The sequence below is a fragment of the Panthera pardus genome, unplaced genomic scaffold, assembly GCF_024362965.1.
Source record: "Panthera pardus isolate Hobbes unplaced genomic scaffold, ASM2436296v1 HiC_scaffold_10, whole genome shotgun sequence".
Lineage (NCBI taxonomy): Eukaryota > Metazoa > Chordata > Mammalia > Carnivora > Felidae > Panthera > Panthera pardus.
Genome location: NW_026526655.1, coordinates 71,955,781 through 71,972,784, shown reverse-complemented (window position 1 = coordinate 71,972,784; position 17,004 = coordinate 71,955,781). Strand labels below are relative to the sequence as shown.

The window sequence follows — 17,004 nt, the reverse complement described above, 5'->3', positions numbered from 1 at the left end:
AAATCTGAATAAGAAAAAGCAAAAACACAATCAAATTAAGATATGGAGATTTAAAAAGATAATAGTATACACAATTTTATTCTAATACATTAGAAAATCTAAATGAGGGGCACCTGGCTGTCTCAGTTGGAAGAGCATGAGACTCTTGATCTTGGGGTTATGAGTTCGAGCCCCATGTGGGATGTAGGGATTACTTAAATACATTTTAAAAACTTAAAAAAAAAAATCTAAATGAAGTAGGCAACTTTCTTGAAAACTACAAATTAGCATACTTTTTATAAGGAGAAACAGAAAATCCAAAATGTACCAGTAACTTTGGAGGAAACTGAAAATTAATATTAATAGTTCATTTTAAACACTATGCGTCAGAGAGCTAAAACCTTTAAATGAATTGTCTATGTAATTCTCACATTGTATTGTAGGTGTAACAGTGTCAGAATTTACAGATGAACAGTTGAGGCTTAAGAAAAATTAAGTGAACTTACAAAGGCACACTAAATGGCTGGATGGAATTCAAACGCAGACAATGTGACTCTGGAGTTTAAGCACTCAACCACTACACCAAATCCTTTTATTATTAAAGAATGATCTCTGAAAAGTAACATCACATGATTTTTTAGGTAATTCCTTCAAACTTTCAGGGAAAGAAAATTCTCCAGGCTGAGTCATAATTTCAAAACATAAAGGCAAAAAGCTACCCAGTTCATCTTACGAAGCTGATGTAATCGGAAAAAAAATCCGACCACATGGCATAAAAAAATCAACTCTGTGAACAGAGATGAAAACATTCTCAAATAAAATTCTAATAAGTCCAATTCAGTATACTAGTAAAATAATAATCCATTCTGAGCAACTAGATTTTGTGATAAGAAGATGAAAATGGTTTACTATAGCTATACCACAATTTTAGCAGATGCTGGAAATAAGCTTCAGAAAATTCAGTACTTATTCTTGAATAGTTCTAAATAAGCTAGTTCTAGAATGATAAAACTTAAACAAAGAGTAGGCATCATATATAACAATGAGAGACTTCAGACAGTCCAGAAAATACAGAGCAAGTCTAGGTTGGTGGTTATTACTTCTGGTAGTACAACAGTTCTGGAAGTCCAGCCATATGTGGTGAAGCATGGACAGGTATTTGAAGATTATGATTATCTGATTAGGAAACCCCCCAAAAAATCTAGCGAAAAACTCTGAGAAGTACTGAGGCTTTTAGGAAGATGGATGCCTATGAAATACATATGTAAATATACCCAAATAATAGCTTTCTGCCTGTCAGAAAATCAAGAAAAACCTGCCATTCTCAGAGGCAATGAGACAGAATTACAAAAACTTCACTGAGGGCTCTGAAGGAAGACTTGAGTAAATGGAGAGATATAGTACACCATATTTTTAGATTGAAAGGTTAATAAAAAGATGTTAATTCTCCCTAAAATGTTGTCAAATTCTCATCAGAAGTTTTTTTTAATTTAATTAGTTTAGTTGGAAATTTACTAAATAATACAGTTTGGAAGAATGGACAAGAATAGCTAAAACTATTGTTTAAAGGTATACATAAAGGATAACTATTCTTATTACATTTTTTTAAATATGGCAAAATTATAGTATTTAGATCCATGTTATAGCTATGTAAGAGCATATCACATACACACACATTTAATATATAATAAAGGAGGCATCCCATATTGTCTTTAACAAATGGAAGTGTATTTAATAAACGATGTTAGACAGGACTAGGGAAACGCCTTAAGTATTCACTGACAACATACACTACATACCATGGCTGTACCATGCTGTCAGGAAAAAAAAGGCAAAGAAAATATAAGCATATATTTAAGTAACATTTACATGATGAGCTTTGTAATCTAATAGAAATGGAGGAAAAAAAGGAAATAAACAGATTTGAATATACACATATGCAAAAAATCAAAACTTATTTCTAGAATATTTTTGGTATTCAGAGTTTAAAAATGTACTGGAATATTTTTAGTAAACACAGGAAATAGAGAGTTAGCATGTTTAATATTTACAGTTATAATATCATAAGAAATACATGAAGGCAAGAAAGAAAAAAGAAATATATGAAGGCTTTGATAAATATTGGCAAAACATAACATTTATACTTGATGAAATTCAAATTACTACTGAATTTATAGAACTTATTATATATAATTTATTAGATATCAGAGAAATATAAATAAAAATATGACATATTTAAATTACCAAATTAGCAAGAATTTTTAAAAGACAATGCCCCTTGCACCTGTTGGGATGAACACTGGATGTTGTATGGAAACCAACTTGACAATAAATTTAATATTAAAAAAAAAAAAAAGACAATGTCCCTTACAAGCAACGTAGTAAAGAACCTAAGAACACTGGTTCTGTGGAATCTTGGACCTAGATTTAAATGTGACTCTGACACATTTAAATGTGCATGGCTGCACAATTGGGGGTAAGTTACAGGATTCCTTCTGTTTTTACATTTCTAAGATAGAGGTGGGGTAATAGTCTTTTTCACATCTGTCATGCAGATTAAATGAAATAATGTATATGATGCATTAGCAAAGTACCTGACACATATTAGATGTTCAACAAATGTTAGAAATTGTTAATATGTTGCTATGGATAAAATGGCAATCATAATATATTGCTAATAAGAATATAAACTCATAAACATTTCTGGAAAGCATTTGGTGATCAGAGCTTTATAACTACTTACATCTTTTGATCTGGCTATATGACTTCCAAAATCTATCTTAAGGAGGTAATTTGAAATATAACCAAAGATTATGCACATAAACGTTCACTATAGCACTATTTATGATTGTGCAACAATGGAAACAACCTAAATATTCTCACATATCTATCCTGAAGTATTGTGCAACTATTAAAATGCTTATCAAGTATATCTTTTAATGGTATAAGAAACTGTTATATAATACTAAATAAGGAAAGTAGAATACAATAGTATGTATACAGTGGTAAACAGACTGTGATTTTATCTATGTCAGAAAGATAATATATGAAAAAGCCCTAGAAGGAAAAATGCTGAAATACTTATTGTGATTTCCTAGATGTGGGTTCAAATATAGTCTGTGACTCATTTAGTAGGTTGTGACATCAATTCAGTAGATCTTGACTCACATATGTGATAATGAAATAGGATTGGATAGGAGAAGGAGAATAGCTTAGACTAGACTAGACTAGACTAGAATAAAATAAAATAGAAGGAAAATATCAGTGGGTATATGCTGTAAGGGTAAGTACTGTTTCTTGAAACATCTGTTTCAATTCAGTATTATATTTATATTCATGTACTAAATAGTAATTTAAATGTATTTTTTACTATGGGGTTATGGTTGAAACCTTGAAAGCTACTGGCCTAAGTATAAGTAGAATCAGGTTGACAGTTTTCTTTATTGCATTTACTCTTCTACAACTTTCAGATTTTCTATGATAACCAAGCATTATTTTAATATTTACTTTGTACATAATTACATATGACTCAGAGTTCCCTTTGCCACCAACATCTACCTTGAGCAAAGTTATACTGCATCAGGAACATCAACTGTTGTCTAGGCATACCTTTGGAATTTGACTTTAAAGTTAATTTCTTAATCTTTGCCATTGTGCAAAGGGTGGTTTATATCCAGCAAATAGGGAAGACAGAAGCAGGGGGCAGCAGAATCATGGTATAAGGTAACTATTGTTAACACAATGCTTTTTTCCCCTTCTATAGCTTCTTTGTGTGTAGCTGTTTGGGAAGAATGATCACTAATCACCAATTTTGTACTTTTGGCCCCAGAAGACAGCCCCCAAATCCCAAAATGTTAATAAAACATTTATATTTGCTTCTATTTGCATCTCACTCCTTGATGGCTTATTGTGGTTGTAAAATAAGTGTCATGGAGTCTGAAGCTACTGTGAAAAACAGGGGCATCTGCCTGAATGCTGGGGAGCTCCTGTTCTTCTTGGGACAGTTTTATTGACATATTACTCATAGGTGATATAATTTACCCATTTAAAGCACACATTCTATAGTTCTTAGTATATTCAATTATGTAACCATCACCCCCAATCAATTTTTAGAACATTTTTACCACTCCAAGAAGAAATGCCATGCCCTTTGGGCATCACCCCCAATCTTTCCTTCCTCCTTAGCCTCTGGCAAACACTAATCTACATTTTATCTTTAAAGATGTGCCTGCTCTGCACATTTCATATAAGTGGACTCATAAAATAGACCTTTATTCTTTTTTTATATGCTTATTTATTTATATTGAGAGAGAGACAGAGAGAGAGAGTGCGCGCGCATGGGGAAGGGACAGAGAAAGAGAGAGAAAGAGAGAGAAAGAGAGAGAGAGAGAGAGAGAGAGAGAGAGAGAGAGAGAGAGAATCCAAAGCAGGATCCACACTGTCAGCATGGAGCCCAATGCAGGGCTTGAACTCATGAACCATGAGATCATACATGACCTGAGCCGAAGTTGGACACTTAACCACCTGAGCCGCTCAGGTGTCCCAATAGACCCTTGTTATTATCTTAATCTAGTAATTTATGGAATACTTGGGTATGTCACAAACCTATATAGATTTCTGACTCAAAAAAACTTACATTTGCTGGTATTTTCAGCCTCCAACCAGACAGCAATGGGTGAAAGTTACTGTATGTCAGCTCCCTGTTATCTGTCCACTTGTTTATCCTTTCATAGGCAGTCCAGCGCAAACCAATCCATAATGTAGCCTCCATATCCGGAAGCAAGGATGTAATAAAATCTGTCAGAAAGAGATTTTTTTTAAAGCATTTGACTTATTCAAATTAGAGATATATTAAAAATGTTAATGAATATCTCTTGCTTATCTACAAAGATAGTCTTTTACCTATTCTGTAAAATAAGTTTATTTATTTATTTTGAGAGAGAAAGAGAGACAGAATGAGCAGGGGAGGGGCAGAGGGGGAGAGGGAGAGAGAGAGAATCCCAAGCAGGCTCTGCAATGTCATTGAGGAACCCGATGTGGGGCTTGAACTCACAACTGCGAGTTCACAACCTGAGCCAAAACCAAGAGTCAAGTGCTTAACTGACTGAGCCACCCAGGTGCCCCTAATAAGATTTTTTAATATGCTAATTCCCCACGGCCTCCCCAAACTATCTTGGCTCCCCAGATCAGAATAAAACATGTTTTCAGAACAATTCTGCTACCTTGTTCTCTCTGGCTCAACACTGAAGGAAGGGTGCCACCATAGGTATGACAAGTATCACTTGCTTGAGAAAATGTGAGAGACTTGGGTTTGATTTTTAGAAAACACTGCAAACAAAAAACATGAAGAATATTCTTATGAAGAATAAGATTCCAGACACAGGAAAGCTCACATAGTAGGTAAACACCTCATCTTTTCTTTATTTCTTTTTAAAGAGAGAGAGAATGAGAGAGAGAGAGAGAGAGAGAGAGAGAGAGAGCGAGCGCACAAGCCAGGGAGAGGGACAGAGGGAGAGGAGAGAGTGTTAAGCAGGCTCCACGTTCAGTGCAGAGCCTGACGCGGGGCTCAATCCCATGACTCTGGGATCATGACATGAGCCGAAATCAAAGGTCAGAGGCTTAACTGAGCCACCCAGGTGTCCCATAAACACCTCATCTTTTAGAGGGCTGCTAATTTTTGGTCTCTGAGAGATGGAAATTTACAAAGTAGTACTATATGAATGCAGATCTCTGCTCTCAATATAAACAACTAGAGTGGTCTATTAGTCAAACTATTTTTTTTAAACCTCCCATTTATTTATTTATTTATTTATTTATTTATTAACGTTTTGTTAATTTTTGAGACAGGGAGAGACAGAGCATGAACAGGGGAGGGTCAGAGAGAGGGAGACACAGAATCTGAAACAGGCTCCAGGCTCTGAGCTGTCAGCACAGAGCCCGACGCAGGGCTCGAACTCACGGACCACGAGATCATGACCCGAGCCAAAGTCGGCCGCTTAGCCGACTGAGCCCCCCAGGTGCCCCAAAACCTCCCATTTATTGAGTGCTTCCCATGTGCTAAACAGTTTGCATAATATTATCTCATTTAATTCTCACAACAAATGGGGGGAAACTGAGGCACAGGGCAGTTAAGTAACTTCTCCAATGAGTGAAATAGCCAGACAGTGGTATGGTCAGCATTTAGATTGTGTTCCATCTGACTTCAAAGGCTGCATTCCAAATCATCACCTCCTTATATAAAAACAGATATTTTAAAAGAAATCATCCCTGTTTCTTTTGGCAGGATATTTTAATTCAAAATTACACCAACTATGTAAATTAATTTAGTCCCAGTACCTTGGGGAAAAAAGATTGTACTACTTTTAAAATTAATATCTTAGCTTTAGTACAGAGCTTTCAGTTGTCAGACACATATCTTCCTTTTTCTTTTTGATATCGTGATCACATTAGTATGGGGTAGTATGCTCTAAATTGTGTTTCTTGAAACATTCTACAAAATGCTTTCTTTCATCTTCCTTACAGACTGCAGTGGCCAATGAGCTATATAAATCATCATCATCGGGTGGCTTCTAGAAAAGACCCGAGAGAGAACACTCTGAACTTGAGCTTGGACGTTTTATTATGCTAAGGATGGCAGAGCAAAAAGACAAAAGGAACCATTTTTGAAGATGTCATGGGGCTCTCACACCAACCCCAGCCTGCTTATCATCAAACTTCTCTTACGTAACAGAACAGATGTTTTAACATACTATAGCAATCTCTCTACTTAGCATTTCCAAAGAGATACATATACCAATACAGATTATGAATCTCAAAAGAGGCAGATCTAGAATGCCCCCTTTGGAAGCAAGATCAATGATGAGCATTTTGTTAGCATATGTGTAGTTCCCAAAAAGTAGTTTGGGGAATGCTGGTCTAATTTAAGTGACAGATACTGCTTGGATGTTTTCTTTCAGGGGGGAAAATTTATCAGCCAGAAACTGTCAGTTTCCTTCATGCTATAGAGAGAGTCTATTTAAAGTATTACAATCCATTGACAGATCAATATCAGCAATTTAAGTTTAGTAGCAACAGAATAGGAACACAGTACTTGGAAAGACCTGTAGGTATGCCTAACTTGAGAGTCAACTTGGTTTTGGAAATGCAGAGGGATCAGGTGAGTTACTGAAATATGCAGAGGCTATCTTAGTGAAGTTATCTGATGGGCTGCGTTCTGCCACAGGCCATACAACCAGCATGAAAGCAATCATCATTTGTACAATGTAGCAATTCTCTTTTTACCTTATTCTGAAAAGCAATCCAATCCCCAGAGCACTGTATTTTAGCTGCAGAATCTGGACTATATTTTTCTAACGAAGAGACATTATATTTTTCACAGATGAAGGGCAACTTGGTACTACAATCTGCAGGTTTATTTAAGTCTGAGAAATGAAAAGCAGGATTACTGTAGTGAGAATTTTCTGTTTAGCAAATTTTAAAAACAATCCAGTAGTAAAGAAAATCTCTTCAAATCAATCTTTCCCAAACAGTTAAATTATATTCCTTTTCTCCTCTAGCCATTTCTATCTTCTATAATTATCAGTAGGTTATAGTACACCAGTGTTGCTGATAAAAATGCACCCATTTGGTATAATGACCACTGTTACCACAGTTCCTGATGGCGAGAAAATAGGTTGAAAGCAAAGGCTAATGAAGGGGAAAGAGACCTAAACTATATTTAGAATTGCTACCTGTTTATCTTGGCAAATTTGTTTATAAGCTTATCAGTTATGAAATTGGTAAGTTTATTTCTAAGTAACTGCTTTAGGAAAATATTCACAGTGAAAAGCACCTTTATCTGCATTTGGAATTTGAGCCATAGTCATTAGCAATAAGCCAAAACAAGATGAAGCAACCAAACATATAATCAAAAGGAAAACAAGGTTAAGCTAGTAATTGAACCTGAAGTTCACATATTACATAATTAACATTAAAGGATTTGGAATTAATTTACCGCTAAACCAAGTCTTGGCAGACATGTACAAGCATTCCTCCCGAAATGTTATAGGAAAGTGATGCCATAGATATCGTGAGCTGAAAGAAAAGGAGAGATTTCACAGCTCATAACGTAGTTACATGTTCCATTCTGTTTTTTACTGTAATTTTACTTCTAAATTTAATGTTATGCCATTATTTTATACCACTTTTTTCTTAATGTTAATATGCAAAAAGACTTGGTTTCTCTAGTCTACACAGTTCACAGATTAATGTTCAAAACAAATTGCAAATAGCAATCCCTTTTCTAAAGGGAATTTGGGCCTTCTTAAAATGACTTTACAAAGGCAGCATCAATTGTGTCACATACTTAAGAAAGTGACGATCTATGGGCTGTTCGGCAGTTCTCACCCACCACTTCTGTTCATCACCAGATATCTGAAAAACAAACCAACCAACCAACAAAATCACCCATCCTTACATGTGTTGACTTTTTTAAGAGAGTTTTGATTTACATACCCTATCTTACCATAACCACAACCACTAAAATTTCCAGACATTCCTTGGTCTCTAACTTATATACACCAGGTCCTTTCACCAAAGAAGTAGATGAAAACTTCTGTATATTCACTATGTGCTATTTTGCATACAGAAAATATGGTCACTGTAATAACAGACATATGTTAATTGGATATAGAGGATATACTACAAGGAATTATACATTTAAAAATATAAAAATTATTTTTCCCACAAAGATATTTTGCAAAGTTAGTTATTAGAAGAAACAGAAACTCAACTATAAAATTAACTTTTACTACAAAAGAATTAGAGTAATTTATATTATCTATTGATGTTCATCTTATAAATTGACATTTATATTTAATCTTGAATATTTTAAAACATTGTGCAGTTCTATTTAACTTTTCTAACATGAAATGATGAATTTGGATGTTGTTAGGCAAATTTTACTTGAAAGAAACATTTAACTTTTGTAGATTTTGGCAAGATTTCTGAAATATGTTTTTTTTTTTAACATTTATTCATTTTTGAGAGTGAGAGAGATAGAGCAGTGGGGGAGGGGCAGAGAGACAGAGAGACACAGAATCAGAAGCAGGCTTCAGGCTCCGAGCTGTCAGCACAGGGCCCGACGCGAGGCTCGAGTTCGTGGACTGTGAGATCATGACCTGAGCCGAAGTCGGACGTTCAACTGACTAAGCCACCCAGGCGCCCCAATAAGCTGAAATATTTTTTAGTGGAATAAATAATGAAAATAAGAAAAAAAAATTAATATATTATCTCAAATTACGTTTGCTATTTTGTTTTTGATGGCTTTTAGTCCTGTCAAAGATGTCAGTGTAGCCAGGGAGCTGTGATTGCTAGCACAATACAGCACAGCTTCTTCATAGTTTAAGTGAGGATCAGCAACAAACCAATATTCACTCCCTTCAATGACAACTGGAGGTCCATGAATTCCAGCACGCTCTAAAGAAGAAGAAGAATATCAGAATTATGTACAAATCAAAATGCAGCCTCTAAACACAAATTAATGTTCAAAACTACTTATAAATAGTAATCCATTTAGATTATTGGCTCTCTCTGGCCAGGGCAGTGCTGTCTGCAAGGCACCAAGGATTGTTGAGCCAGTGAGAGATACAGCCAGCCTTCTGTACTCACAGAGGAGCACAAATCCAGCCTCAAAGTCTCATTCCACATCAGCCAATCACCTTTCCTGCCTGGAGATACTTCACCTCCATTGAAGATGTGATAGAAAAGCTGGCACTTAGGCCATGGCTTAAATAATTAACTAAATACATTATTGAGAAGGTAAAAGCAGCTTTGGCTAAATTTTAGTTTCCTTAACTTACCTGGATTGTACCAGTCTGGTGTTTTTGGAGTAAAGCCTATATAAGAAAGAAAGCAAAAGGCTTAAAATTAGTACCCAATTAGAGATAATGTCAGTAAGTGCCTTTAATCTAACTCAAGAGGACTTGCAGAATTGCTGAGTTTGACCATTTATGGCCAAACCATTACCTTTCATATTATGATTGCTTCAGTTTGAATTTCGTGGGGCCTAAGCTAAAGCTGCTTCAGTGGCAATCAAAAAAGCAGATCTATTACTATTAACGTATTACTAGCAGTTCTCTACCTTATATCACTAAGTCACAAAGGAAGACTAGACGGATAAGATACAGTTAATAATTAGAAAGTATAAATAAGCAAATGAGTATATCATATACATTACATATGAGCAGTAAGGAATAGGCACCAAGACAATCATTGTAGGATGAGATTATTCAGAAGCTAACTACTTCTCCATCCAACGCAATTTGAGTAATTGTTCCATAAACCTGGGTTAGTTGAGTTCATTGTCTTAGGATATCCTTGTAAACAATGTAGAGTAATTCAGTACTGAATTTTTTAAGAAGCTTTTTTAAGAGACAAAGCTGGGAGAAAAATAATAAAAATCACCCAGAATTCCTAGTTGGAAACAGAGAAAATACAGTACATTACAAAGAATTTTCGTCTTTGAAGTTGAGCGGGTCAGTTTCCAAATGCCCTCAGACCCTTTACTGCTGTGGGACTTTGGATTAGCTGTTTAACTCCCTGAGCCTCAACTCTCTACTCTATAAATAAAAAAACAAGATTCTGCTACCATACTCACAAAGACTGTGAAAATCAGCTTAAGACCACGCCTTCAAAAGTACCCAGACAGTTGCAGGGCAGAGTAGCTTCCCCAGAATGCTTGTTGCCTTCTTCTCCCCAACTTCTTTCTTTCTTTCTTTTTTTTTTTTTTTTAAGTAGGCTTCACTCCCAGCTCGGAGCCCAACACGGGGCTTGAACTCATGACCCTAAGATCAAGAGTCGGTCAAATGTCATGCCATTCCAAGGCAAAGATATAATTTGATGAATCTTATAAATTACAGGGCAAAATAGCTGTTCTTAATTTCGCTGTTGTATCTGGGCCTAATGGACAGATGACCCTACTTAGAGGACTGTCTATGTATCTAACATCTTGGGTTTCTCTCTGTGAGTCGTTCTCTGCATACTGGGTAATTTCTATCAACAATGGGTCAAATCAATTAAAAATATACATAGTTTCTTGTTTGTAATCTCATCAAAAAGTTCTGTTCATTTGTGTCTTGGGGGAAGCTATGTCTAACCTTGAAATTTCTTTAAATTAGTGAGAAAAGCAGAATGCAAATATTTTTTTCTTCACAAGATTACGTATGTATGTGCAAGTTATCAAGAAGTATAGGGGTGCCTGGGTGGCGCAGTCGGTTAAGCGTCCGACTTCAGCCAGGTCACGATCTCGCGGTCCGTGAGTTTGAGCCCCGCGTCAGGCTCTGGGCTGATGGCTCGGAGCCTGGAGCCTGTTTCCGATTCTGTGTCTCCCTCTCTCTCTGACCCTCCCCCGTTCATGCTCTGTCTCTCTCTGTCCCAAAAATAAATAAAAAACGTTGGAAAAAAAAAAAAAAAAGAAGTATAATATACTACTTGTTGTGTTTGGGTAGTGGCATTATAGATGATTTTACTAAAGACATTTTTATGAGTCTTATTTTTGATACTATTTGTTCAATTTAAAGAAAAGAATATTTTAAAATTATGTATATCTATAGCGGCTATGGCTATTTAAAATTTCTAGGTTGTCAAAGTATCCCTTTTAGAGAAGGGGGACTAATTAGAAACAATTGGATCAGGTAATAAAAAAGGCAAATACTCTGGTTTCTCTTCAGATCTTATAAATCTTTTACCTTTTTAAAAAAGGCAGGAGCAAAGGGCACCCAGGTGGCTTAGTTAGTTAAGTGCAAGCTCTTGATCTCGGTTCAGGTCATGATCTTGAAGTTCCTGCATTTGAGCCCTGCATGGGGCTCTGCACTGACAGGGTGGAGCCTGCGTGGGATTCTCTCTCTCCCCTTCTCTCTCTGCCCCTCTCTGGCTTGTGCGTGTGTGCTCACTCACTCTCTCGCTCAAAATAAATAAATAAACATTTAAAAAAGGACAGGGGCACCTGGGTGGCTCAGTCAGTTAAGCATCTGACTTTGGCTCAGGTCATGGTTTCATGGTTTGTGAGTTTGAGCCCCACATCGGGCTCCATGCTGACAGTGAAGAGCCTGCTTGGGATTCTCTCTCTCCCTCTCTGTCTCTGCCCCTCCCCAACCCACACTTTCTCTCTCAAAATAAAAAAATAAATTAATTAAAAAAAAATAGGTAGGATAACTTCTTTATGGAAAAAAAAAGGCAGGAACTAGAGCAAAGGTATGATGATTTAGGTTACTGAGGTTTATAAACTGCTTTAACAAAACCAGAAAAATACAGATTGATACAGAAATATCCAGTTGAGCAGACTTTAGCTGCTCTCCTAACTGCGAAAACATACAGCTAGGTGAATATGACACATTATAACTTAGAATTTAGGGGTTATCAAAGGGAAGTTTCCCTAACATTTAAACTTCTGGATCAAACAATCACTAATTTCTTCAGACAATTGTGAATAGACTAAGGAAGTTCTTTAGTTTTTAAATTTATTTCTACATGAGGAGAGCAGGGGTACTGTTATTTAGAAGATTTATTTAGTTAGTTAATTGATTTATGTTTGCTAAGCTTGTTAATTCCCTTCTTTTTTATTTAAAATAAAAAAATATATAAAAAAGACAAAAAGACAACTACATGCTCTTCATAATATTTCCCGTACTTACTCGTTTGTAATTTCTCTAGTTATGCTGGTGTGAACTCTTGGGTTTGCCCCACTGCTCAGATACGAGGCACAGGGGTGGGGTAGTAGATACCAGTGAGGACACAGTTTGGAGGGAGCAATGACACTGTCTGTGGCATGTTAGCAAATACTAAAGATTAATGGGAAGATCACCACTCCTGCTTCAAACCAGAGAGTTATCCAAATTAGTCATATATGTTAGTTACTTCTCTGCTTGTTTAAAGGGTATCCGGATTGGCTTCCTTTTGTTCCTTTGCAGGTTTAATCAAATAATCAGGAATACCTCAGGTATAATTTCTCTACTGGAAAAACCCTGTCAACACACACACAGTTCCCTCTTTTATTAATGGCCTGCCAGTTGTTTTTGTGAAAGAGACTTTCCAGTTACTTTACTGGATATCATGTCTGAAGCTCTTTTAAAGGCAATATGGTGGCCTTTTTAGGGAAAAAGAACGATGTTCTAATAGATAGTTGTATGAAGGGACACTCTGGGTTCTTTGAGAGCTTAGTAGAGGATCTACCTTTAGTTCCAATGATTTACATTCAGTTCAGAAATTTCCTTTAGAGCTTTCTGTGAATTTACCACTACTTAATTGAATATATCCAATAAAACTACTTAAAATTATTTTAAAATTATTGAAAAACAATTTGAGTGTTAAAAATCTTCTTAACACTTTCCTTAATATTCTTTAACATTTTCCTAGTAACAAGCTAAATAAAAAGGTATCTCTTTATTCCCCTTTCTCTCCTTTTTGTCACCAAAGCCTCTACTATCAAGCTAACTGGTCTCCTAGATTTGAACTTGAATTCCATAAACTATTAGCACTATGGGAGTTCAGTGCAGATTGCTTCCACATGTTACAGAGACCTGCCAAATTTTGATTTCTTGATTCTTGCCTCGTTCTTCCCAAGTTTATCTTCATTTTGCATCAAAATAAAAATTGAAATGATTCCCTCCACTATGTATCTTCTTTTAGTTGAATTAATCTTTCATTTCCAAATCTAATCTCTCTAAATTCAACTTAAATTTTATTTTCTATACACATTCTTTCATGATAAAAGAGGAAGGTACCATCTAATCTCAATAAGCCAGCCTTGTACTCAGGGTAGGAGTCTAGCAGGATGGAGCTTAATGTATTAACTGTGCCTTTATAGGCTTTTTAAAATTATGATTATAGACTAAAATGCTCTCTTAGGCACTTTAGGCTCAGCATTTACAATGTTCACATGAGAAGACTGTGAAAAGGAATAACTACCACTTACCTTTTGGAATCTGGCATACCCATTCAAGTTTTGTATCACAAGCAAAAGGTCGTAAGTAAATAAATTCTCTGTCATCATAGAAATACCAGCTTCTTCTCCCTGGCCTGTGAATGACCTAAAGGAGGAAGAGAATTGCAGACAATTCTGAAGTCAATGCAGGTTTATAAAACACTAAACTTTAGGCCCTATAGCGTTTAATCTATTTTAGCTCTAGCACCTAAGTTATTTGTTTAATGAATGAACACAGTGTTTAAACGGTTAACAGCCTAATCAAGAACCTTCAAAGGGGCTGATAAAGGAAATAAAGTCATGTTTATGATAAGGTCATGTTTATGTCCAAAATATAAATTATTGCTTTTTTTTTCTGTTCTTGTTGATACGAAATTGTAGGTTGCACCTTTAAATTTGAGAAAGGTCAAGCTAGAAAAAGATGCTTATTTCCGTGGCTTCCAAATAGCAGACTGTGATGAAAGCAGATCTGTGAAATGTGACATTAGAGGCTGATATCAAGGGCCTAGGTTCCTGCTGTGGTGTTGCTCTGCACTGCCAGGATGTGAGCTTCTTCTATGTGATCCAAGATCGCTCTCTACAAACCCCAGCCAGCAAGCAGAGAAGAAAGGAAAGGAGAGGGCATGACCTGGGAGGAACCGCCACCATTCTTTGGACTGCTCTCTCTTATGACCAAGATTCTGGTGGGTACTGTGGCAGGTTAGGTGAGATTCTCCTTCCAGAACACTGCCCTGGCTGGTCTTGTTCCTGACACAGGTAGCATCAGTGTCTCTTTTATTTAGTTCTTTGGTAGATTTTTGACTCTCTTCGCACATAGGGATTCTACTTACATAGAACATAGTTTATTGCATCAGTGTTCTGGAAACTTTATAAGCTTCTTTGAAGTTGTCATCTTCTCATGTGTTAAATAGAATTCTATAAAAATGGCATGATACTATATAGTTTATTACTAGAACAGGTGCTTAGAAACTAGTGTTTTCCAATGAACTTTTCAGTTCTTTTCTCAACCTTCCTGCAGCACTTCTGGGCAATCACCTTCTTGAATCTCTTTCTTGGGCGTGCATAGCAAAGATATCATTTATAGGTTTCCTACTTCCTCATCTTACATTCTATGCGTTGATGATTCCCCTAAATCCACTTTTGGCCCTTTATACTTTTTTAATATACATTTTTCCTTCAACTCCAGTCTCTTAACTTCAACTTACTATAGAATATTTCTTACCACTAGCTTGAATTCAAAATATCTAAACTAAAATGTAGTATTTTCTCCATAAGCCAGTATCCTTTCTGTTTCTATAAATGCCTAGTCATATAGCAGGGTGGACCCAGACACGGGGGGTTAAATTTCAGTTCTATAATCATGTATACTCACTCAGAACTCAAATTTCTCAGAACTCATAAGGTGAATATGGTAATAGTACCTACCTCACAAGGTCATGTAAGCATTAAATGAAATAATAAGTGTGACATGCCTAGCACTGTGCCTGGCTCATGAGTCCACAAGTATTAGCTGCTGCCACCATCATCACTATCGCCACTGTCAATCATCTAGTCCAATGCTTGGACTGTCATTAGTGGAATCAATAAGTGAACGAATGTTGCAAAGGAAGATACCTAACTGGTCTTTTATTGCCTTCTGATCCTATCTGCTGCATCTTGAAATCTGACTTGATATGAATCTTCTTCGCCCTCCTTGGTTTCTTGTCAAAAATCCTTAATAATGCTGTTGCTTACCATCAATCTAATTTCCCAACTTTTTTTTCTTTTTTTTTTTTTTTGGTTTATTTATTTTGAGAGAGAGATAGAGAAAGGGTGAGTGGGCTCGAGTACAGGGAGAGGGCAGAGAGAGAGGGAGAGAGAGAATCCCAAGCAGGCTCCACACTGTCAATGAAGAGCCCATTGTGGGGCTTGATCTCACAAACTGTGAGATCATGACCTGAGCCAAAATCAAGAGTCAGAGGCTCAACCGACTGAGCCACCCAGGCGCCACCCCCCTCAACTTTGTTTTCAACCACGGCACCAAAGAAACCTTCTTGATCTGTATTCTGTTCTCACTGCCTTAGCCTCTCCCTTCAACTCTCTTGTGATTTTATGCCACCTCCTCATGTCATCCCCCATTGGAAAGGCTTACCCTATCCTACCTGTGCAACAGCACAGTTCAAGTCCCACCTCCTTCTGGAAATAGGCCATAGGAATCACTTCTTCTGAGTTTCATTAGTGCTCCTCAGCTCATTCACTTGGAGCCTATTACTGTACAGTAATAAAAGCCATCTTGCCTGAATATGAATTTTATCTTCTCAAATGAAGTGTAAGTTAGGTAGCTTGGTTCTTACCTTCCACTGCACCCAATATCATGCTCCACACACAAAAGGCACTCTGTGGATCTGTTGCCTGACTGAACACAATGTCAAATTTATTTTTTAAATATGCAGATTTTCCAGCATTGTACCGACCTTGACAGCAGCACAGTCTCTGATATCATAATCCTGCTGAAACTCATTTTCCATGATGATAGTAGACACCTTAAAGAACAAGAGAGGCTTGAGAACTTAAGACTGATGTATATATATTTGCAATTTAGATGTAATTTAGGAAGCTTTAATAACTCAAACACATTCACATGCCATGGAAGGAAAACTTTTCATCTCTCTCTTTTTTTTAATATCAGGATGTTAAATCATCAGATGACTTAGAAAATATCGTACTGTCGTCAGTTTCCCAACGAAGGAAGCTATAGTTACAGAAGTGGAGGTTAGCGGTGTATTAAGTTTGCATCTGGGATCACAGAGAATCAGGAGTTTACAAAAGACCTTTTTTTTGGCATCTGTTGAAATGCTAGTTATTCAGTTAACTAATTTCAGACATGTACCCATTTAAAAATGAAAGTCAAGGGATTTTATGTTTGGAAAGAATATACAATGAATTGACACAATGGTAATGTGGAATCAATATTCAATACATTTGAGAATAATTTGCTCCTATAAATGTTACCTAAAACTTCTCTTTAAGATAATATAAACATTTGAAATAGTATTTAAGGTCTCTTTAAGGTTTCCCCAAACAAA

The 17,004-nt window shown here is 36.3% G+C and overlaps 1 protein-coding gene and 1 long non-coding RNA gene across 3 annotated transcripts in view; one reads left to right on the top strand and one right to left on the bottom strand.

Moving 5' to 3' along the window:
- LY75 (lymphocyte antigen 75) overlaps positions 1-17,004 on the bottom strand; it is a 133,805-nt gene that overhangs the window by 64,374 nt on the left and 52,427 nt on the right. For both annotated transcript variants that reach the window (XM_019457357.2, XM_019457368.2), the window contains exons 15-23: positions 16,393-16,461; positions 13,931-14,045; positions 9,819-9,854; positions 9,260-9,435; positions 8,324-8,391; positions 7,973-8,052; positions 7,261-7,400; positions 5,202-5,307; positions 4,616-4,776 (exon numbers count right to left, since the gene is read on the bottom strand). In XM_019457357.2, coding sequence (XP_019312902.2) covers positions 4,616-4,776; positions 5,202-5,307; positions 7,261-7,400; positions 7,973-8,052; positions 8,324-8,391; positions 9,260-9,435; positions 9,819-9,854; positions 13,931-14,045; positions 16,393-16,461 — 951 coding nt within the window. The remainder of the gene's footprint in view (positions 1-4,615; positions 4,777-5,201; positions 5,308-7,260; positions 7,401-7,972; positions 8,053-8,323; positions 8,392-9,259; positions 9,436-9,818; positions 9,855-13,930; positions 14,046-16,392; positions 16,462-17,004) is intronic.
- On the top strand, positions 1,023-7,016 carry LOC109271780 (uncharacterized). The gene is made up of 2 exons (XR_002082108.2): positions 1,023-1,134; positions 6,502-7,016. It is a non-coding gene; the product is annotated as an uncharacterized LOC109271780 (long non-coding RNA).